Source organism: Arvicanthis niloticus, chromosome 8 (genome assembly GCF_011762505.2).
Source record: "Arvicanthis niloticus isolate mArvNil1 chromosome 8, mArvNil1.pat.X, whole genome shotgun sequence".
NCBI classification, from domain to species: Eukaryota; Metazoa; Chordata; class Mammalia; order Rodentia; family Muridae; genus Arvicanthis; species Arvicanthis niloticus.
The window spans coordinates 65,525,240-65,549,950 of NC_047665.1; the positions used below are offsets into that span (position 1 = coordinate 65,525,240).

At 40.3% G+C, this 24,711-nt stretch overlaps 1 protein-coding gene across 1 annotated transcript in view; it reads left to right on the forward strand.

Annotated features, from left to right (window-relative positions):
* The window catches only part of Tmem236 (transmembrane protein 236), a 49,058-nt gene that overhangs the window by 13,528 nt on the left and 10,819 nt on the right, over positions 1-24,711 (forward strand). The window contains exons 2-3 of the mRNA XM_034509562.2: positions 5,410-5,482; positions 9,326-9,467. Coding sequence (XP_034365453.1) covers positions 5,410-5,482; positions 9,326-9,467 — 215 coding nt within the window. The remainder of the gene's footprint in view (positions 1-5,409; positions 5,483-9,325; positions 9,468-24,711) is intronic.

The window sequence follows — 24,711 nt, forward strand, 5'->3', positions numbered from 1 at the left end:
TTACTGTTGTTGCAGAAAGAACATTCATTTTACCCTCTTAAAAAAAAGGTCTTATTCATTTTAGTATCAGTTCCGTGTTCAAAGCTCATCTAAACATCATCCCAAAGTACCCCCAAATCTCCATTTTATGAGCAAGACTTGGGGAAGGACTTGTTCTGGGTCAAAATTCCTCTCTATCTGTGACCCTGTGAGACCAGCCAAAAAGTAGATTGTAGGACCTACAGAGAGGGACTAAGAATGCGTGCTGCTCTTGCAGAAAATGCAAGTTCAGTTTTGAGCATCTAGCTGTAGGAGATATGATGACCTCTTCTGGCCTTTTCAGACACACACACACACACACACACACACACACACACACACACACACACACACACACGTGCATGCCCCCCCAAAACTTACAGATCTTTTAAAAAGTACATTGCCTCCAAAATACAGTGGGACAAACTAGGCATCACCATTCTTTGAGAGATAAACAGTACACAGGAAAGGGAAAGCCATGGGTTCCAAAAACGATACAACTGAGGACGGAAAATTCCACTCAGTGTTAAGCTTGAGGATGATTTTCTGTGGCTGGATGCTCTGTTCTCTGGATCCACCTTCTAGGCCCATCGGAAGCTGGCTCATGGTTGGTAGCCTCTGCTCTCTGGATTTGCTCTCTGGATTCATAGAGGAAACCTGCCTCTGAACCAGTTAGAGCCACTCTTCCCTATTTTGGAATAACATGTCTGTAGCCAAGCAGTTCAGCTCATTTTCTCCTGAGAGTCCCAGAAGCCGAACAGCCTTCCTTCATCTTACGCCTTGTCTCTCAGCCCAAGGCTTTCTGCTGGTGTGGTTGAATTCACAAGCCTCGATCTCCATCTTCTCTTCTGAACATATTTTTGTCACCCCTCCTCCTCTCAGTTCCTCCTCTCAATATGGATGGGGCAGGAGCTTTCTTTTTTCTTCTTTTTTTTTTTTTTGGGGGGGGGGGGTGAGACAGGGTTTCTCTGTATAACCCTGGCTGTCCTGGAACTCACTCTGTAGACCAGGCTGGCCTCGAACTCAGAAGTCCACTTGCCTCTCTGCCTCTGCCTCCCAAGTGCTAGGATTAAAGGCGTGCGCCACCACTGCCCGGCTAAGGGCCAGTAGCTTTCTAAACATTAAAGTTCTAGTTTCTTTTCTGCCACGCATTTAAAAAAAATATTGCTCTTTAGTTAATTTTTACCACAAATAATGAGGAGAATACAGTCCTTAGCGCTGCTGTATATGATTCATTGCTTGCAAATTGCCGTGGTTTGGATCTGGAAGGGTCCCACAGGCTCATGCTGTTAGCACTTGGTTCCACGCTGTGAAGATCATAGGAGATAGAGATCTGGCTACTGTAAGTACGTGGCTAGAGCTAGAGAATGAAGAGCATATATCCCCCAGGTTCTGCTTTTTATCCACAGCCACGCGAAAAGTATCTACAACCCCTTCTACTTCCGTGAGCTATAGCATGCTTTCTGCATCCTGATGTTTTGAAACTGTGAGCCAAAATAAACCTTCATGCCCCAACATGGTTTCTGGCAGTGATTTGTCACAGTGAAGAAAAAGTAACTGATATGTAAACTCTGTTTTCCTTCTAACAATTTACCTGTTCTTTGCCATCTTACAAAAGGTACCTCCTTTTTTCTAGGTCCCGATAAAGTCCTCCTTGTTTCTACCTTACACACCAGAAGTACCTTTCCAGTCAAACTTCTAGCAGCTTTCTGTTCACAAAAGCATGTCTTTTTTTTTTTTCTGATACTATAGATATTTCCTCTGAGCCCTGCCCAGAATCTCCTGTACCATTTACATTTCCAGCAACTTTTCCAAGGTGTTCTCGGCTTGTCTGGTGCACCTCAAGGTTCCCTGTTACTCACTTCCAAAGCTGAGTCTGCATTTTCAGACATTTCAATAGCATCTCTCTTGCCCAGTGGCTTATATTCTAGACAAGCTAGAACAAAGTGCCTCAGCCACATGCTATATACACAAGGTAAATTCATTGTTCACTGGATTAGAGTCCAGAAGCCAAAGTATCAGTTGGACTGATGCTGGTGGATACGAGTGACCTCTATTCCTGACCTCTGTCCTAGCCTCTGCTGGATTCAGATGGTTTGTAGCATTCCTTGAGTAATATGGAAATCACTGAGCTTTCTGCCTTTACTGCCACATGGCATTCTCCAAATGTTTTCATGTCTTTTTCTATGCTAGTCTCTATTATAAAAATATTGGTCATATTGAGTTAGGACCCATTCTAATCATCTTATTTTAATTGGATCATTCTGTGCAAAAAATCCCATTTCCAAATGAGGCTGTGTTCCAAGGTACTGGGGCATTGTGACTTCAGCACATCTTTTAGGTAAGCATATCAATTAATTCATGTCTCTTATTGATAAATTATAAGCAGGACTTAGCAGTAACAGCCATTAAAGAAAACATAAGCAGGGGGCTGGTATTTATTAACTATTCCATTAGTATGTAGCAAGTATTTTACAATACCATACCAAACTAATGGAATACTTAATAAAGACATATCTTGTAATTGAAAGCTAGCAGGTTACATAATATAAGTTTTGGCAGCAATGATCAGGAACTATAACTTATTATGCAATCTATTCATATCACACTATTTATAGATGTATCAGATTCTTTAAAATTTGGTATTCAGTAGTAACTACATTGTGACTTTGAGTCATTGCAACTTTCAATCAAGTTTTAAGCATTCCACCTCTGGGGAAGTACATCAGTAGGTAGGTATATGAATTATTGTGCTTAAAATTCCAAAAGAACTTGAATTCATTGTACACAGTTCTTAAGAAGATTGGAGACTTAAAGAATTATTTTAATAGAGTTACAGATGACTTCAACTTCATGTTATGAAAATCTGCATCTTATTTTTAGTCAATTAGATTTTATCCTGACATAATCTAATTTTTCATACCTCAAGATTCAATAGATTCCTAACTGATTCTTATGCATAAAAATGATTCAGAAAACAGTATTCTAGATGCTGGAAACAAAGAATAAATAGTTTCAGTTTTGTGAGATGAAGAAAGAGGACGAGCAACAAAGCCAGGAGAAAAGCAGCAGGATCTCGGGTCATCAGAGGGGTCAAGTGTGCAAATCAGGCAGAGATGACAGCATAGAGACAGGAAAGCAGATGGGTCATGGAGGCCCTAGCAAGAGGAACAGGTAGTGTGAGACTGAGGCAAGGCTGAGGAAAAGCCAGAGTGGAGAGATCATGAGATAACCGGAAAGCTGGAATGGCTGGTGTTAAGTAGGAGGTTGCGGGGAAGGTAGATCATTTTAAATGAGGAAAAACAGGAGGAAGGATTTCTCAAAGTGTGAGAAGGATGAGTTGTATTTCAAATGCATTGCGTGTCCACCAGAGATGTCTGTGATTGCAGTATTCTTAAGATGAAGTTTATGACCTGAGCTATTTTGTGTACTGCTCAGAGGTATTATATGCATTTGTGTTGCTGGGCAACTATCAGTGTCAACCATCTGTCGATATAAACCCTTCTCATCTCTCAAGACTGAATCTTTATACCGTTGCAAACAAATTCCCTATCCCTTGCCCCCAGCCTCCTATATTTAAAGATAAGATGCAAAATGTGTTTTACATTTTAAAATGTGACGCTGGGGGAGGTGGCAAGCTGGGTAAAGGTGCCAGCATGGGAAACTTAGTGTCAATCCTCAGCCCTCATAAAAGCTTGGTATGGTGGATGTGTGTACTGTAACTTCAGTGCTGTGGGAACAGAGACAGGTGGGGACAGAGAGATCACTAGGTACAAAGGCTAGCTGGCATGGTGAGCTTCAGGATCAGCAAGAGACCCTATTCCAAAGTATAAGTCAGAGATCAAGAGAGGAAGACATTAGATAGTGTCAAGAACGGAAGTTCTAACAGGAAACCCGTGAGGAAAAATTACAAGTGGGAGCTGACGCAGGACGGGCTCTGGCGTGAGTGAACAGAGAGTGGGTTGGACTTGGACTTCGCAGGAAGTCAGAGAGAAAGAGGTGGTGGGTTACAGTGAGTGTGGGGGATGGATGATGCCTTACAGTGAGTGTGGAGGAGGGGTGGTAAGTTACAGTGAGTGTGAGGAAGGACTTTCATTCTCTTTAGATATATCTACTTTGGACTGCCTCTTAAACTTTCAGGCAGAGATGGCTGTTTGTTGTCTAAGTCTAGAGCTGAGGGGGAAGTACAGTATTATTGAATGCCCTGGGGAAGTAGGTTAGTAATTAAAAGCATGGGAATGGGTTCAGTGATTGGGAGATTATTTAGGGAAGGAATAATCCTCTCGACATTTGCCTCTTTCAGAAGTCGGGTAATAAGGATGGGACCCCACGCGTGCTTAGCTACCATCCTTAGCCATGGTCCTTTAGGTAGCTTCACGCTGCAGGAATATAGTTCTGATCTGAGACACAAAACAAAGCAACCAGCTCCTTCTTTATGTCTTATTTTATTAAAGGAACAAAATAATTAGTTCTGATATGCCTGTTTTAAATCCCACAGTACCCAGTGTTAGCTGGTTGTAGTGGATATGGCTTACAGAGGGGCTTCTTTCTCCTCTGTTAATTATGTCTCTAAGATGGAGCTGAGATAAGAGAGGCATGCAGAAATGAGGAGAAATTATTAATACTTTAAAATACTCAATACTTCTTATACTGAGGAGCACTTTATATGAATACAATTAAGGTAAGGTGTTCAGGGAAAGGAGAGATAAATATTTTAAATATTTTATTGTAACAAATAAAAGCTTTGTTAGGCAGGTGACATGACTCGATGGGTTAAGTGCTTATTCTTCAAGCATGGGACTTGAACTCTAGAACCCTCATAAAGGGCCAGACTTAGTATTTTTATGGGGAGTTGGGAGGCATGGACAGGAGACTCCAGAAACTCATGGGTTAGTCCAGCACACCCAGAGGTAAAATAATGAGAAACCAAACTACAAACAATATCTCAAGTTATCCTCTGACCACCACATGCATGCTACACCGTCCCTCCGTGTCTGCACTCACACATACCCCAAAGCTCGGTCTTTTGTCTTGTTCATTCAAGAAGCTAAACAACAACAAACATCCATTTGATTTATCCCAGTCATCAATACATATGTTAGTTATTTCATATCTCAATCACTAGGTTACTAATTATTTGAGCTACTGGGAAACCGCTCCATTGTTTGTTAGAGAAAGGAATTCTGTATTTCTTTTCTTTCTTTTTTTCTGCACATTGTTACTTTTTGCCATGCTCAAACATCTGGGAAATGGAAATAGGGAAGCAGTGAGCTTCTTAGGAAAAAAACTATAGATGAATGAAAGAGGAACTACAAAATTAGCGAAATGTTAACAGGAACTGTTGACAGGCCGTGATATTGCTGTTGCTTATTGTTTTTTCTCCTTTGCTAGGCGACCTGTTCTGGTGATGTGTGTCGTGCTCACGACTCTCCCCAGCTTCAGCTTCTCCATAGCAGTGACGGAGGTATCCGATTTTGATTTCTTCTGTTGCAAGAGTATGAGATCTTAAAATGGCATGGTTTTGAATTTCAAGAGAATAGCATACCCAAATCATTTTCTGCTGTTTAACTGGCTCCAATCTTCTACCAAATTGACACACACACACACACACACACACACACAGAAACACACACAGACACACACACAGAAACACACACAGACACACACACAGAAACACACACAGACACATACACAGAAACACACACAGAAACACACACAGACACACACATACACACACACACACAGAGGCACAGACACACACATTACACACACACACACACATACACACATACACATACAGAGACACATATACACACAGACACACATAGACACACACATACACACATACACACACAGACAGACACACACACACTGCTTATTATAAGATAATTGTTACTTCCACGATTTGAGGGATAGTCTGGCATTTAGTTTTTAAAACACAGATTACTTCTTTGCTTGTGTATATGATACAAGAGTATATTGCAAAGTCAGAAAGAGTAAAGAATGACAGTTTATCTACATTCTTACACACTGATCTATGTGTAGCCACCCATTGATAAATATTTTGCACATGTTAACTCTGTTGATAGCCTTTTCTTTTGATGAAATATGGGTTCAAAAGTTTTCCAGCAGCTAACCAGACCATAGGTCAGGACTATCATAGGCAAAACCAACAGGTTGAAAGACCCTCACTTCCCACAGAAGTCAGGAAAGGCCTTCCCAATGATGTTATTAACTTGCAAGATACTGGGACAGAGAAGATCATCACGTGGGGAGGGGTGGGGAAGGCTGTTTCAAGAGTTCTAATCTCAGTTCATAAAGTGATAGTGTATCCAGGACATGGTAGCTTTTTCCTTGTTAATTCCTAAGATGTCTCACCCATTGTATAAATGTCTTTTCTTGTTTTATTAAATTCCCACTGAAGTGCACCACATAAACAGGAACCCACGTGAAGCACAACTGTATAGTATTAACAGAATGCCACACAATTGATCCCTATGGAAACAAACTCAAGTCACGAAATGCAGTCTGAGCAGCCTCAATCCTACTGGTTCTGCCAGGCCCCCCCTTTCTTTCCTCTCTTCACCTTGACGTTTACAACAGAGTCATTTACCTACTTTTGAATTTTTCTACTAGGGAAAGTCAAATTCCAACTACACATATTGATTCCATAATGGTGTATGTCTTCTATTTTATTCAAAAATATGAGGTGAGAGTCAGTCACGTGTTTATGTCCAGATATAGTTCACTTATTTTCATCACTACAGATGCAAATATTTCATCTTGAGGCTATTATAATTCATTTATTTTTCTGTGTTGGGGTTGAGCCTTTGTGCTAAGTGTGTCCTGTATCTCTGAGATACACCAGCCCAACCCAACGGTCCAACTTACATTTTAGCTGAACAGTTCTGTTCTGCTGCTGTTGTTGCTGCTGCATTGAGGATGGAACCTGGGGCTTTGCACATCTGAGGTGAGGATTTTATTGTTCAGCCACCTTCTCAGTTCGGTCAGGTCTGTTCTTAATGACAAATTCAGTTATTGCCATTTCAAGCTAACGTTTTGCAGGGAACTAGGTCAAACATTTTTTACAGATGTGTGATGCATCAGTTGATTTAACATACAGGAGTAGAATATGCAGGTTATATTTTATACAATATCTAACCATCAGATGCAATCTATTATGTCAAGCAAGTATCAGGAAAGACTGTGTTGACATCTGTCTGCAGACTCCAGGAGCAGAGAATGAATAATCTCCAGGCTTCCTGTTCTTTACCAGAACTTGCCTTTTGTCTTTAGCTCATTTGAGAGACATATTTTTGAAGCTCACTGGACTTTAAGATTTCATTTTTTTAAATAAGTGAGGTTTCACATGTTTTCACTTTTCATCTTTGTTCATTCATCTTTGCTTATCTTTTAAAATTGATTTACAGAGTGAACAGGTTGTACTTATGTATTTAGGACACACACACACACACACACACACACACACACCTACAATTAAAAAGAGACCATTTGAGAGCAAGGTGGAGGGTAAGTAACATGGAAGAATTATGAGGAAGGAGAGGGAAGAGGAAATGATATAATTATATTATATTATAATCTCAATAATAAGAGAATTACTTAAAAATCATAATGAAAGTGCTGTTCACATGTTTAAATTACAACACTTAAAATACTTTAATATGTTTACTGTGGCACTTGCCTTCACAATCTTATTGGTGTCTTTTGATGAAAAGGTTTTGTTTGTTTTGTTTTGCTTAAAATAGTCTGATTTGCCAACTCTTTTATCTGTGCAAAATGCTTCTTGTGAGTGAACTGAGATGACTTTTGACTCTAAAGTGCAAAGTCCTAAAGATCTCATTTTCTGAAAACTGTGTTTTCCTCCTCCTCCTCCTTCCTCCTCTTCCTCCTCTTCCTCCTCCTCCCTCCTCTTCCTCCTCCTCTTCCTCCTATTCTTTTGGATCCACAGTCTAGCTTTAATGAATTGTTTTGTTATGTTGTGTAGGGATGGAATTGATCAAGTTTTGTTTTGTTTTTGCTTTTTTCCTAATGAGCTGAGTACCGTTTGATAAAAACTTAGTCCTTTGTCTGTTTCAGTAGAGTCTTCTCAAGTTGGGTGTTCATGTGAGTGACCTGTCCTCATGCTTCCTGTCTCTTCTGTTCTTACTCACACTGCACAGCTTCTTCTTGTAGCTTTATAAGTGTTCTATGGAAGTAGAAGATCAATCTGGTCTATCTTCTCTTTCTTCTACAACTCTTTGCCCTTTTATTTCCACACTCATTTTAGCATAAACATTATAATTGACATGCTCACTGAAGTTGCAGTTAGTGGTTCTATCTTTTAAAACAATTTTTATTTTTATGTTTTGTTGTCACTAGCAATTAAAAAGAATATATCCCTTTGGGAGCATTTCTTCCATATATAGTCACACAGTCTATGAGAACGATGTTTAATCTTTCATTCTTAAATACAGTTTATTACTTTCTCTTGATTTATTAGGAGCTCTAAGATATTCAGGACAAGCTGGTTAGAATTGATCATGAAAGCATCTTTGTCTTGTCTTTGAGAGAAAACTTCCAATATTTCACCATGAATATGATGCAGGCTGTAGCTTGTTTTGTCTGTTCTTTATAGAAACCATAAGCAGATAAAGAAGAAAGCTCGGTTGATCTTACCCAGGACTTTCAGAGCTCCACTTAGCAGGAAATTGGAAGGAATGGCCCATTTCACTTTTACTGAACACACACATACACACACACACAGATACACACACACACAGATACACACAGATACACACACATACACACTTATACCATACAGATGCACACACATATATATACACACACAGACACACATAGATAAACACAGAGACAAGCAATACACACACAAATACACACAAACACACTCTGACATAAACACAGAGAGACATATAGACAGACAGACACACACACACACATACACACACACGTACACACACACACGCCAGAAGTGAGGATCAAATCCAGGGTCTCACACCTGCTAGGCAAGTGCTCTACCAACTGAGCTACATGCATAGTATTTTATTAATGTACTTTTGGCATTCATTTAGGGGAATCTATTTTAAATGAAACCTTGTGTTAATCCTCATTACATATGTAGAAATGGTTCAAAGACTTGTAGTTCAAATCTGAGAAGCTAAAACTAGAGCTTTGAAATTTTCAGTAAATATATTTACAATAAGTTTAGTATGGTCTGCAAACTATTGACGGTGTTTAGAATGAATAAATCAAACTGATTACATGCGCTTATGTGACTTTCTGAAAACAGGTTCAAAAGAACATCAACGGCTCAGCTGACTTTTTGCCTGATTCCTTACCTGATCTGCCAGTATCTCTGGTTCTGTTGTCCCTGATCGTGGTTGACATTATTGAAAAACTCAGGATATATCCTCTAAGAGGGAGTCAAAAGGGTAAGTATCCTTTCAAATCTCAATACTTAAATTTTTATTTGGCTTTTATCTTGTTATTCCATTGCTTGATAAAATGTTTAATGACAGTATTTTTTATTAATTATTTTATTTATTTACATTTCAAATGTTGTCCCTCCTCCGGGTCTCCCCTGTGCAAACTCCCATCCCATCCTCCTCCTCTTTGCCTCTAAGAGGGTGCTTTTCCACCCACCCACCCACCCACCCACTCCCACCTTACCTCTCTAGCATCCCCATTGGCTGGGACAACAAGCCTCCACAGGACCAAGCGCTTCCCCTCCCATTGATAACAGATAAGGCCATCCTCTGCTACATATGCAGCTGGGGCCATGGGTCCCTCCATGTCTACTCTTTGGTTGGTGGTTTAGTCCCTGAGAGCGCTGGGGGGTCCAGTTAGTTGATATTGTTGTCCTTTCTATGGGGTTGCAATATCCTTCACCTTCTTCAGTCTATTTCCTAACTCCTCCATTGGGTTCCCCAGACTCAGTCTGATGGTTGGCTATGGGTGTCTGCATCTGTCTTAGTCAGGTGCTAGCAAAAGCGTCTCAGAGGACAGCCATTCTAGGCTCCTGTCAACAAGCACTTCTTGGCATCTGCAATAGTGTCAGGGTTTGGTGTCTGTGGCTGGGTTGGGTTCCAAGGTGGAGTGGCCTCTGGATGGCCTTTCCTTCAGTCTCTGCTCCATTTTTTTATTTTTTATTTTTTTATTTTTCTTCCCCTCCCCCATTTCCTTTAGACAGGAACAACTCTGGGTTAAAGATTTTGAGATGGGTAAATGGCCCCATCCCTCAACTGGAGGCCATGTATATCTACTGGAGGAGTCTCTTCAGGTTCTATCTCCCCACTGTTGAGTATTTCAGCTAATGTCATCTCCATTGAGTTGTGGGAACAGTGTAGGATGGGGAACAGTAGGAACTACTAGAAAGTCCCAGATGCCAGGAATGCAGTGTTTCTTAATCACTGAGTGAAGTTTGAAAATTAAGATACCTAGACATAAATATTTTAAAACATACTTTGGTACCAGTCATTATTACTTATTTATATTTTGGTAGTGCCTATAGATTTGTAAAAATACCTAATACTAATTATTTAATTTACTATTTAATACCAATAAAGCTTAATGTGAACTCTAGCACAAAAACATTATTGACATGGTATTTTTGAAATGTTCTTAAATTTAGAGGAATAAAATAGTTTTGGGCCTGGTTTGGTGGCACATAGCCGTATTCTCTCTGAGATAGGAGAACTGGGAATTGGAAGCCAGCCTAAATTATGTAGCTAGACCCTGTCTCAAAAAACAAACAAAGACAGTAACAAAAAAGTCATTTTGTTTGAAGATCTTTGCTACAAGAATCAGTGTAATAAACTGTATGTCCTGCTTAGGATTTAGAGAATTGCATATTTCAAATTATAAATTATAAAAAAACCCACAAAATTCACATTAGTAAAATTGAGACAAACCACTTTCCCACAAAGTTGAAATTAAATATAGGTTGGCTTCTGAAATGTATTTCATGAGTTGAGTACTTTCTTCGTTCAGACATGAATTCTTTCCAGTTCCATTTAGCTTCATGTGCTAATGAATGATTGACATGCTGGATTATAAGAATACAATTGTGTTGGGTGTGTACTTGAAATATGCAGCAACTGGGAGATCACTGCCAAGAGGTGAATGGAGAAGGGCTTCAGAGTAGCAAGGATAATGACCAGAGACAGTCATTTGTGGGCTATACATAACTCTTGTGCAGTCACTATTGCTCTGGATATGGCAAGGAAGTCTGTCTTGTAGGCCACCAGGAAGGCAGAGCCTTTTATTTTACACTTGGTCCTTGCATGAGAGATTACATGCCATTATATTCAACATCACACAGGTGACAATTCAGTGACAGCCCAAGGGCCAGACACTGAGGGAAAACTACTCCCAAGCTCCACCTTCCCTTGAAAGCCAAGTGTCTTTATTTTAAATTTGTAGCACTCTACACCTTTCTCACTTGCTCTGTCTCTAGGCTCCTGGAAACTGTTTTCAAATTGTTCTGGTTTTGATGACTGTATGTTACATGTCTATGTAAATTTCTTGCCCAAATAAAAGTTTCATTTTTAGAAAAAAACTCATATATTTATATATAAAGTATATATTATATTATGTAGTTCTATATGAATTACATATAAATAATATATGCTTTTTGTATAATATTGTATTATATATAATGTAATTATATAAATATACAATATAATTATATATTAAATTATATATAATAAAATATATTAATATATCTATATACTCTATAGAATCATTATGTCATATATATTTTATATTAACAATATTAATAATATATAATATAATGGTATATTATGTTATATATACAACATATATTAATTAATATAATTAATAATCAATTTACAACATACAACATATAATATATAACATAATATATTGCTATATATAATATATTACACATTACCTATTATTGTGTATAATAGGTAATATATAATATACATTATGTAATAATATATGTAATTATATAATATATAATACATTGATATGTTATATAATACATAGTATACAATATATATTTTATTATACTATATAATTATATTAAAATTGTTATATTTGTTAATATATTATAACAATATTATATGTAATAATATATAATATATAGAAGTATATATACATTTATTATAATAAAAGTAGTTAACAACATTTAGTTATCTATAGTGACAATTGGACACTTTCTTTTGGATCCTGAAGTGATGTTTTGAGATACTAAATAAAGGCTTCCAAAGCAGCCAGTCTTGGAAAGGGACTAGAACAGAATGAAGCCCTTCTGCTTCTTAGTTGAGACATCACCTCCAGCCCCTTTCTGCCAGAACTCGGGGTGGGGTGGGGTTAACTGACACATAATGCAATAGCTCTGCCAGTCAATAACAAAGTCACACTTTAAAACCTAGAACTGGTTCAAAATACCTTTGTAAATATTAGTGTTACAAATACTCACTTTTTATGTAAATCTTGAACTCAGATACTCTACCCTCATTTTAGTATGCCCATTAATACAACAAACTACGTGACTTTTGAGTCTACAGTGCATTCTCACTTATCCTCTAGAAGTTACTGCTTAAACACTTTGGTTTTACAAATCAGTTTCAAAGACAGTCCAGCTGTGCAGTCCAGCTGTGCAGCCCAGCCTGCTCTTTAGCTCAGAATCCTCTTGAGTCTACCGTCTGAGAGCTTGAGTTACAGGTGGGGACCAGTGGGAACTGGGGTGTCCCATGATATGACATCATGGCTTCTGAGTGCAGGGTCTCATGTACAGTGAACCTCCATGGGATACATGGATCTCTGTGCATGATAATTTCATAGACACATGTAGTATCTACTGCCAGTCTCTCACTTCTGCCTGAGGCTGGCCAGCTGAGTCTCCTATAAATGAGTAGACTTCTCCACCGTGTCTTTCTTGCTCGCACTTTAAGAGAATCTTCATGCTGACTTTTGTGTTCTTACCTGTGGCTCCAGAGAGTTGAACGTCTACCACTCTTTGCTTTCAATCACCATATTGTCCTTGCTCCCATTTCAAACTCTAACTGGTTTCCTGTATTCCTGTTTGTTGGTTCAGACTGTCCTGGAGCTTCCACTTTAAGCAGAGTTGTCTCTGGTGTGTGGTTGCCCACCACGCTCAGCTCCAAACAGTTAGCCCGGTCCTTGGTGTCTGGGATATTTCCCGGGTATGCTCTCTGGACTTTAGGTAGTTTGTCTCTCTCTTTTTTTTTTTTTTTTTTTTTGACAGCTGGAATGCTGACTTCCTTCCACTGCGTCTTACTTTTCTGGACAAGTTGCAAACAGAAGATTAGAAGTTTTGTTTGGAAATGAGGCCCTTTAGCTCCAGAATGTACAAGTGCTAACATACTGCCTGGGCTTCAGGAATTTCAAGGAATGTTTATTATTCTCCTCTAGACAGCAGTGTCCCCTCTTACCGATAGGCTGAAGCTGAATCTAATAAAGTTAGATTCCTTTCCAGATAACCTTCTCTAGATGATTCATAGGCCCTCCTTACATCAGGATTTATAATAGATATTCTATTGCCTGAATCCCAATGGTGTCCACAGTTGGATTCTTCCCCCTGCCTCTGTCAGGATCTCTCAACCCCACAGAACCAGGAAGATACAAACATAAACATTAGAATATCAGTGGCTGGGTAGGAGTTTTCAGTCCTGTCAGCAGAATTCAGTTAAGTAGTGTCTGTAGCCTAGGTGGACCCAATGTTACAAAATGTAAAGAGTATAGTATTAAAAGTGCTGTAGGGTCTGTGTGTAAAGTACTATAATCAATTGCAGGTGAAGGGACACTCATGTCATCTTAGGTGTTAGAGGTCAGCAGCGACCAAATGAGAGGCCTGAGTTTTACAAGGGTTTGTAGGTGGTTATGGAGAGGAAACATTGAGCAAGCTTGGACCGCAAAAAAGTCAAGTGTGCATGAAACCACGGGGGTGTGTTCCAGAGGTTAAAGTAGCTTGGTTGGATGTCACATCATCAGTCAATAAACCTTGCTGCAACAGAAATTGCCTTCTGAAAACGATCTATGACCAGTTTGTCAATGTGTCACTTGGAAAACTTGCAAAACAGCTTTGAGAGTTTCAGTGCAAACTCAGAGGGAGAGGACTTGGAGAAGGAAGTGAAGGAGGTTTAACTGGATCAGAGGCCTTAGTCCCTTTTTCAGCAGGACAATAAGGGCTTTTGTTTGGATGTTTTATATAAAGTTCTGTCTGGAGATAACAGGAGGATTTTCTCCAAATGCTTGAAGACCACTAATCCAGAAGCTCATTTAGAAGTGTAGACTGTGCCTCCTCTCAGCCAGCGCCATAACAGAGTAGCTCAGGCTCTCTATAGACCTGGCTTTCTGGGAAGCATGGCCCTGTAGGCAGAAGGTCATCTAAAAGCAGAAGGAACCCCACGCAAAGCCTCACCATAGCTCCTGCTGTTCAGAGCCAACTCAGCCTATCCTGATGGAACACACAGGGTCAGCGCAAACCACACAACTTTTTCATTGCACTGTTTTGAACCCTTTCATTTTTGAGTGTTTTATTTTTATAAATATATATATATATATATATATATATATATATATATATATATATTTGTTTAAAGACATTATAAAATAGACATCTTAAAAAGGAAAATAAGTGATGCCAGTTTGGTCTATGGAGCCAGTTCTAGGACAGCCATGGCTACATATAAAAATCCTGTGTCAAGAAAAACAACAACAAAAAAAGGAAGAAAGAAAGAAAGAAAGAGAGAGAGAGGGAGGGAGAGAGGGAGGGAGGGAAAGGAAAAATAAACCAACTATAAGTCTATAAGCTAGAAATGTATAATTGATGGACTCTTGTTACATACTCAGTTAAAAGAAGTTACTTTGTGATTTTTCCCCTACAATGTATACTGGGCTTGCTAGTCTTGTTATTTTATCTACTATACCACCATTTTTATTGGTCAAATACTATTCCATTATATTAAGTAACCTATTAATGGCATCTAGATTTGTATGATTTATTATTTAAAACTTTTTTCTATTATTGTTGTTGTATAGGAGAGGAGTATGGGTAGAGCAAGTCAAGCAATGTGTGTTTGAATCAGGAAGGAGAGACATGAAGGGCAGAGTAGGCTTATTATACAGCGCAGGTAGTCTCTTTTAAAGTGACTCTGCACTGTGTGGGGGACTTAGAAGCCACTCAGTGAGGTGAATGACCAAACAGGAGCTGGGAATGGGAAGAGTTAACCACCTCTGGACGGTAGCCTGGAGATATCAGGAAGATGAGTGCAGAGTGTCCTCAGAAGACCTGGAGCGCCTGTTCATGCCCAGACTCCTTGGCAACCATGTTGCCACCCAGACTCCTTGGCAACCATGTTGCCAGAAGACACTGACTACTACAGGCTGGCTGCTCACGCAGGGAACTAGAGAAGGAGATGGGAAGCTGGTGTGGTGTGTGGCAATCGTGGTTGGCTATTAGAGCCTCCAGCATAGACAGTGAGGGCTTGTCAGAGATGAGGTCAGCAGGCTATTTGAGTGGAAAACCTCAGCACTGCAGAGCAGAGGAGATGCCAGGTATGATGTTGGCAGGCTGAGGTTTTCAAATAAATCTTCTTACAAGGGCCTTAGTCCAACTCTTGTGGTGTCATCTCTTTAACTCCCAGTCCTGGGCCAAGCACTGCAGGGACCTCAGTAACACAGGTGAATATTTCTTTGCTTGCTTTCTTTTCTTTTAGGCAACCTTTTAAAATTATGTTTTTAAAATTTTATTCTTCCATTCAGTATGTTCTGACAGCAGTTTTCCTCCCTCCGCTCCTCCCAGTGCCATCCTCTCCCTCCACCACCCCTCTCTTTAACTCATGGTCCTAGGCCAGGCACTGCGGAGTCCTTGGTAACACAGGTGAATGTTTCTTTAGGACAAATGCTTCCATGCCAAATTTCTCACTCAAAGTCCACATAAGATTGCAAGACTTTTTATATATGTAGCCAAAGATAGCTTTCTCTCCAAATGCTCTATTTCAGTTCCTAAGCAGTGGTGTGAGCACACACACACACACACATACACACATATACACCACACATACATACATACCATACACACACATGTATATCTCCACCATCAGATATACTCCCACACCACACACACATACAAATGCATTCACACACACACACACATACACACACACACACACACACACACATATTACACACACATACCACACAACAGACACAACTACACACACATATCATACAGACACATGTAAACCCCCCCACACCCCACACCACACACACATACAAATGCATGTACACACACACACCACACACACATACAAATGCATGTACACACACACACCACACACACATACAAATGCATGTACACACACACCCCACACCACACACACAAACACACATCACACACACATACCACACACAGACACAAACTACACACACATACTAATACACACATGTACACACCCCCATACCACACACACATGCCCACACCCCCCAAACATACACATGCATGCACACCACACACACACAGACACACACACACAGACACACACACACACACTCCCCCTCTCAACCATGATTTTTATTCTAATTTATTTTTTTACCAATTTCAGAGGCAAAATAGTATCATGTGGCTTTCATACCTTACTTTTGTAAACATCTTGGTTGTGTTTGAAATGATCCCATTTCATTGGTAACTTTTAGATTTTTAATAACGACATATCACTGCCTTTGGGCTTTTGTGTTCTGGGTGGCCATGACTGTCAGGGACGCTAAGCTCTGCTGGCCACAGCTGCAGTTATCAATGTGGTCGTTTCTTTGCCTCTCGATTTGCTATGATGGTTTAGATAGAATTGTTAATTTTTTTCATAGTTCATGCTACCCATTTGCTCTTATTGGTTTGGCCTTTGACATTATGCTTAAAAGTCTTCTTTTTCTGTAAATGAAAAAAAATATTATTTTTTTTTTCTTAAATGAAGTCTGATGAAGAAAAGTTGACACTGGGCCTGGTGAGCACCCCTGCAATCCTAGCACTCTACAGACTCAGGCAAGAGAATTCTGGGTTCCATGCCAGTCTGGGCCACATAGTGAGGCCCTGTTTCAAAGCCAAAGCAAATTGAGTCAAGCAAGCAAAAAGTTGAATTCTAGGATACAAGTTTGCTAGTTCAAAAATAATTGATAAATTAACAAGTTAACACATTAATTTACTTTTCTGAGAAGTTTTTGATTTCTACCTCTCTTGTATTTCTACTTTTCTAATGGCTTATAGCATATAAAAACCACTTACAGGAATTGGGGAGATAGCCCAGTAGGTAAGCATGCAGATATGAGTTCACATCCTCAGCACCCACATAAAAAGCACCTCATATGTGTGCAACCCCAGTGCTGGGAGTTGGAGAGGCTCCTCATACACCTCTAGCTACAACGCTGTACCATGTGAATGAAGCAGGGAGATCTTGGAGACTTACTGGCTGCCAGCCTAGTTCCAGGTTCAGTGAGAAAGTCTGGCTGGGGTGACTTCGGCAGTGGACAAGATCCTCAACGTCCTCCTCTCTTCTCCGCGTGTGCGTGCTCAGGAGTGTGCATGCACACATCCACACATGTACATATCACACACACAGGGTAAAATTAAAATAAACCATTTGATGGTGTATATTAAAGATATTAGAGCCAAGTACAGTCCTAACCTAGACTTCTAAACATGACTCATCTTAAACATGACTAAACTAGAACTTCTGGGTCTAGACTCAGACACGCGTAGATTATTAAACAGAAAACCTCACTGGATGAATCTTGATTTGAGTCTTGAATTAACAGCAATGGTACTCATTCACAGGTATATATTAGAATCAAATATGGGGTCTTGTGTTTTATGAAATGCAGGCTGTATCCAAAGATAGTTAATGTGTATTTTGAGCAGTAATATTTTCACATTTGTAGTTTTAAAAGAGATAGTGAATTATTTTACTATTTAATGTTTTCATAAAATTTCATAGCACTAGTAATTTTTAGATTCTTAGGTGATTTTCAATTATGAAAAAAGAAGAAGGAATGGAGAGAAATAAATGACAATAGCTGACAACTTGTGATGTTCACAACTTCATCCTGAACTAGGATGTATGCTTAGTGTGGAACCATAAGGATGGTTGGAGGGAGAGTGTGCAGATAGGGAAGCCCAGGGCCTATATTGGAGGGACAGGGCAGGGATGAGACAGGTAAGGGACAGGGTAACAGGTGGATAAGCAACTTGCTGGAAACAATGTGGAAAGAATTTCTTCTGCTTCTAATCAACAGTATGGGAGTGTGTTCAACAACACCGAGGAATCTTCACATTGGCTATAGAAGATGTGGAGGGGCAGCAATGATCCTGATTCAGCACTGTATATAGAATGGAGGAAGGAAGAAAAGGAACCGTTCCTCTGGTCTATGTCTTTCTGATAGTGTCTTATCAAAATATAGTTACTATCTCCTCCTTTACACTCTCCTCTTCCTCTTCATCTTTCTGTGTTAAAAAGTGAACCCATGTCTGTGTACATAATAATCACATGCTTTATCACAAAACTAGATACCCAGCACCTGTACATAATTACTTAACTGAATGGCAATGGTGATATATGTGGTACTTTTAAGTTATTTGAGCTGAACCAGAAGCCACTTGTTAACATACACATGGGATCTCGCAAGTCAAACCACCAGAAGAATCCTTTCAAACTATGTATACATGTAACATGCTATGCTCCCATCACTTGGGTAGTGAAGCAGGAAGATAGCCAGCATACGGCCAGCCTAGAGTACTGAGACAACAAAATAGAAAACACCCAAAATGGTGTTTATCAAACTCTTTCCCTCAAGACTCAGGGTTCTATACCAAAGAGGAAGCAGAACGATTCTAAGAGCCAGAGAGAGCATGACTCCAAGGAAACATCTGCTTCTAGACATAACAGGGATGATGCCTGTATAAATTCACAGAGACTGTGACAACACGCACAAGACTAGCACAGGTTCAAACCAGACAAAATCCCAAAACTGAGAAGGGAAGGTGGATGTAGAGCACCACTCCTAACTGAGAAATTATCTGCAACACTTACCCTCTGCCAACAGCAAAATGTTTTCTCCAATGGGGTGTCACTGGGTATATCAACCACACTTGAGGGCAGGCCCCAAACCTAGGAGAAACTACCCAACACTAAACTGACTCCATGTTTGTTTGTTTTGAGAAATCTTTTTTTGTTACAATTGACTTTAATGCATTTTGCTACCAACATGGCTTAGATTATAATCTTCTTGATCATACATCATGAGGTCATGGGATACCGAGATTTTAAACCTAAGACTGAGGTTAGTGACACACTAGTCCACAAAAGGAGAACATTCAGTTCATAGATTGGCCATATAATTATAACATGGGGAAGCCATTGGTGATTCTGTCCTGATGGAGGCACATTCAGAAATGCAGTACTGTGTTTCTGATTCCTCAAGTCACCTGATGTTATTATCCTATTGTTCTTCATGTCAAGTCACCCCTGTGTTCTCAATCCACTGAACACCATGTTGATTTCAATGCCTCCGAAGCCATGAAGTCTGGGACTCTGTGATGAATGTACTTCCTTAGATTTCATTTCCTACCATCCAGAATCACCCTCCTCTTTACTGTCAACAAAGGCACAATCTAGTCTTCATGTCATAGATGCAGCACATCCAACAACAAGGGCGGGGAGCTGCAGCAAAGACGATTGTCTTGGGCTGCACCATGAGCATATCCATGAGATCAGGGCACAGTTCAGAAAATCTCTTCAAACAAAACAAGGAGGCGGGTGTCCTTTTCACTACTGGCCCAGCCACTCCGGGACTGGAGAGAAAAGCAGTGGTGTCAGGAAAAGGAGTGGAAAATCCAGAGGGAAATGTGTGCGTGCGTGTGCGTGTGTGTGTGTGTGTGTATGTAGATATAATCATAAATACTCTATATATGTATGAACCCACAGATGAGGAAAAGGGGGGACATGGGATATTTTTCTGAGTAAAATGGCATTTTGAGTTCCTCTTTGTTTCTTTTTAAGGAACAGCTTATTAAACAATATGGGCACATACAGTGCAAGCTAAGTTTCCATGATGTGCACTTTGGCAGCGTGCTGGGGCTTGGTCTGAGGAACACTGTGTCCGGGGCTGTTCTGAGAGCGAGTCTGTTCCCTTCCTTGCTTTCCCAGAGAAGGAAGTTTCAGAAAGCTGTGTAATTTTAGGATTTTTTCCCCCTTTTCTGAAGAAATAAGTGTCCATTTCCCAGACTGTGTGGGAGAGGAGAGTCAAATTTCTGATTTATACCTCCTAATGAAGTACCAGCTGTCAGGGTTAGATCACAGAGACAAGTCCCAAAAAGCTCTCGGCATGAGCCACGTGCCAGCAGACACTGCTGAATAGCCCTGAGTTCAGGCTCCATTTTATGAGGTCAGGTGTGTGTGTGTGTGCGCACGTGTGTGTTTGGATACACATGCATATGTCTGCACATGTATCTGGAGGCCACTGTTTCTTTTGTTTCTCAGGAGATGTCCACCTTGGCTTTTTTTGAGACAGGATCACTTACTGGACTTAGGAATCACTAACTGGGCTAGGCTTGCTTATTAGGAAGTCCCAGGAATCTGCCTGTCTCTGCCTTCCAAGTATGGAGATTACAAGCATGCAGCAACCCCTCCCCAGATGTTTATGTTGGTGTTGGAGGCCAAATTCAGGGTCTGCAAAGCAAGTGCTGTACCAACTGCAGCCATCTCCACCGTCTCAGCTTTAGATGCTTTCAGTAGTGCGTTACAAATGGTCACTTTTCTCCTCCGTGGGCAGAAAGCCATGAACAACTTTAGTATGCAGGACAAGAATACTGACAGTTATAAGATGTTTGGGGGTAAATGTTAAGGTTTCCAGAGAGTCTAATAAGAGATATAAAGAATCCAGTGTGTGTTTCTTTACAATAAACACCAAGCTCCATTTTTCACGGCCGTATTAGCCAAGGCAAGTTTGCAATCACAGGCCGGGGTTATTGAGTTTCTATGTCTATGTGTTCGAAACTTAGACAAGAGGGGACTGTTTACACATGCTCGCCCTTGCTCTGTGTTCACGTCGTGTGAAAATTGATGATGGGGTCCTATCTATGGGAACGTTGCCTTTCTTAAGCTCCCACCAAGGCCCCTATTTCACAGGGTGTGCATGGGTTGGTTACTGGAATATGAGTCACGACTGCTTGCTATGAACTTACACAGTATTTTCTGAATAATAAATATATCAGGACTTTTATTCCCTAGCCTCTTGACCCTTGATGCTATTCCTGTGGGCCTCTGAAATCCTTTGAATGACGAATGCTGGAGGTGGAACCTTTCTTTCTGCCTGGGTCCTGTGTAAATGTTGAACTAGGCGGTCGTCCTTCTCAGGGGCCATGGCCCTGACACATCTTCTATCTCTATGTAGAGCTACTTGGGTTCTCAGGTCACAGTGCCAGCTTTTCCAGATATCTTCAAGGGCTTTCGAAGGGACTCAGTCTTACAATGTATTTAAGGACAGGGCTAAGAGATCAGCTGAGTAGTTGAGCCTACGCAGGTCTCAAAAGTGCTTCCTTCTCTTAAGGCAGAGGCATTGTTTTGGGACCACGCTTCCATGCTTTGGCATGCTAACTTACTGTAAGCTCTTTCTTTCCCAGAATGCTCATTGCTCCCTCGTGCTAACAGACTCCAGGACAGATATTCCTCCCATCCTTTATTTAGCATAAGTATTTCACAGTAAGGTAGCTGGGTAGTCACTGCTGGAGTAGTACTCCAGCAAGAGTACAAGAGTAGGAAGAGGCATGAGCTCTTAGTCTAGGGGACTAAGCTATACCGCTGAGTATGCATAGATAAAGCTGAGATGGGTGCTCTGAAGGCTGTGAAGAAACTCACTTTCATGTGTGTCACCCTTTGTAACCCAGCCTCAGCGCAATACCAACATTTCTAAATCTAGTCTGTATTTGGACACTTGAATCCCCCAATTATTTGTAAAAATACAGGAAATACTGAAAGTGTTTCACCTTCCAAGTTTAGAATGATTTGAGCCTTGGTATGTGCTTAAAATATTTGGCATGTTATTTTGCATTCTATATATAAACCATGCTTAGAAGTGTACATACTATAAATGTATACTGTTGTGAGTCTTTTCTATTTACATACATAGTAAGGCAATCCTGTTCTCCAACCTTATTTTGACTGCAGGGAAACGCCAGAACTGCCTGCATGAGATGCCAGGGGAAGCGGGCAGGAAGTTCTAATCAGTAAGCTTTCTCGACATTCAAAAATGGAATCCCTTTAAACACTGAAGCACCAGGTTCAACAGTTCTGGTTCAGTGTTAGCTCCATCTGTGGAGTAACAACAGCAGAGAAAACAGCCTCTAAACCCCCAGCCTTCTCGTTGGATTCTCAGCTTCCACTGCTTAAAGCCCAGAGATGACACATGCTTCTCTTAGCAGATTGATGCAATGCTTTACAGGAAACTGAAACTGGATACCAGGGTTTCTGAATTTTCTGAATAATCATGCATTGTCTTTTGAATGGAAGTTGACACAGCTAATTCACATCGAGGAAGTGCTCACCAGCCCTTCCCAAAATGATGATGGTCTGATTCATTGTACTGAGTTGCTCCTGCTTTTCTTCCTTGCCATGCCTCTGATGTCTTTTTTTTTTTCCTCCTCATTTCCCTCATCATTTTGGTGAAAATTGCATATGTTTTTGGGAACAGCCACTATTATGCTGGTCAATGTTTAACTTGCTGCTCTCCAGTGTGGAACTCTGAATGAGAAAGCTGGCTTCTAGGTACATATGTGTGTGTGTGTATGAACATGTTCATATGTGTGTATGCAAATGTGTAGTTGTGCATAGGAACATGTATATGTACATATGAAGATCAGAAACTGATCCCAGGATGGCTAGCTCAGTCCTCAGTCATCTACCTTGTTGTTTTGAGACAGGGTCTCTCACTAAACCTAGTACTTGCCAGTTTGCCTAAACTAGCTGGTCAGTGATCGCTCACGATTTTCCTGTCTGCCTCCCCAGCACTGCGATTACAGATGGGTGCCACCATGCCCATCTTTTCCACAGGTGCTTGGGATCTAAATTCAGGTCCTCTTGCCTGTATTGCAAACGTTTTGGCTAAGAGCCATCTCCCAGCCCCTGATTCATAGCACTTGCCAGTGCCTGTGGTGTAAACACTCCTATAAAAATAAAATCACACTAGTGATTCCAAAATTGGGAAGAGGTGCTCACCGTGAGTTCTTGCTTGAGGGTATAAGCTCTCTATTGAGGATAATAGTATTCCCAGGGCAGCATTCTTCTTGGTGATGAGGATGGGCAAATATGAGGAATTGTTCATGATCTTAAGACAGTAGTATAACCCTGTTTCTCAAACTTGTGGAAATTCTCCATGGGCACCAAGCCACCCGTGACTTTAGTCATTCTTACTGTTTGCTTCACCTTCTTGATTTTCTCTTCTTCTCTAATTAACTTAATTATTTAATTAATTAAAGCTAAGCCAGATAGGAGCTACACCTAATCATTTGTTAATTTAAATTGTTGTCTGTGTTTCCACCTCAAGGAGTCTGGAGTGTCAACATTACTACGGCCATCATTCCCCTGGGCACCAACTCAAACACATTGTCCGTTTTTTTTTCCTCTTGTCCTCTACAAGTGGCATGCTGACACATGCTTTGTGACTACCTGTTTTTTTTTTTTTTTTAAAGAAAATATTAAAACAACAGCTAATTTTTTGTACTTCCCCACAACGTTGTGTCTGCGTCATTAGCGGGTAGTTTTCTGTGGAATACGCTACTCTCAGAGAAAATAGTTTAGAGATTATTGGCCAAGACCAATTTTACTTCTTATTCTGGGTAACTCTTTGTGTCCAGAGAATTGAGATCATATTGTTTTTCTGTTGACCTCACTTGTCTTCTTGGTCCTAGTGCCTTCTATTCTTCTTTAAGTGTGTCATTCTCTTGTTCACATCTTTTAAAAAAAGTTCCTGCTACTGAGCTTTGAATAAAGTATGAAACATTTATCTTGGTCACGCAGGTCTTATTCAATCTGTCTCTACCACAGACAGTGTTGTAGACTGTTTAGGACTTTGGGATTCAAGTCCTGTGAATTCTGTAACCTTGGAAATAGCTTTTAATCTCTCTGTACCTCAGTTTGCTCATCATGTAAAAGAGAAAACAGGAGGTGTTTATGTGGCTAGGTAAATGGCTTTGTAAGTATAAAGAACACAGAACTGTGCCTGATACAGAGAACAGTAAGTGTCAACTCTCACTGCTTCCTCCCTTCTGCTTCAATTCCTGAAGACGGAAGGATATTGATATGTGCTGTTCTCACTTCCTGTCAAGTTCCCTTTTCATCTGTCATTTCTCAGATGAGCTCTCCTTGACCAGCAGTGGTTATTGGAGTGCCTCATTACAGAGTTTAGAGTTGCCCCAACTCCACCACCACCCGTGGTTTCTGCATCTACAGATTCACCAACCTTACACCAAAAGTGTTTGAATGGCTTGGAGGATGGCTCAGTGGGTGATGTGCTGGCTGTGCAGGCATGAGGACTCAAGAGTTTGAATCCTCAGAATGCATATAAAAAAGCTAGGTGCTTGCAATCTCAGAGCTGTGGAACTGGAGAGAAGATACAGGGTTCTAGCCGAGTCTGCTAGCT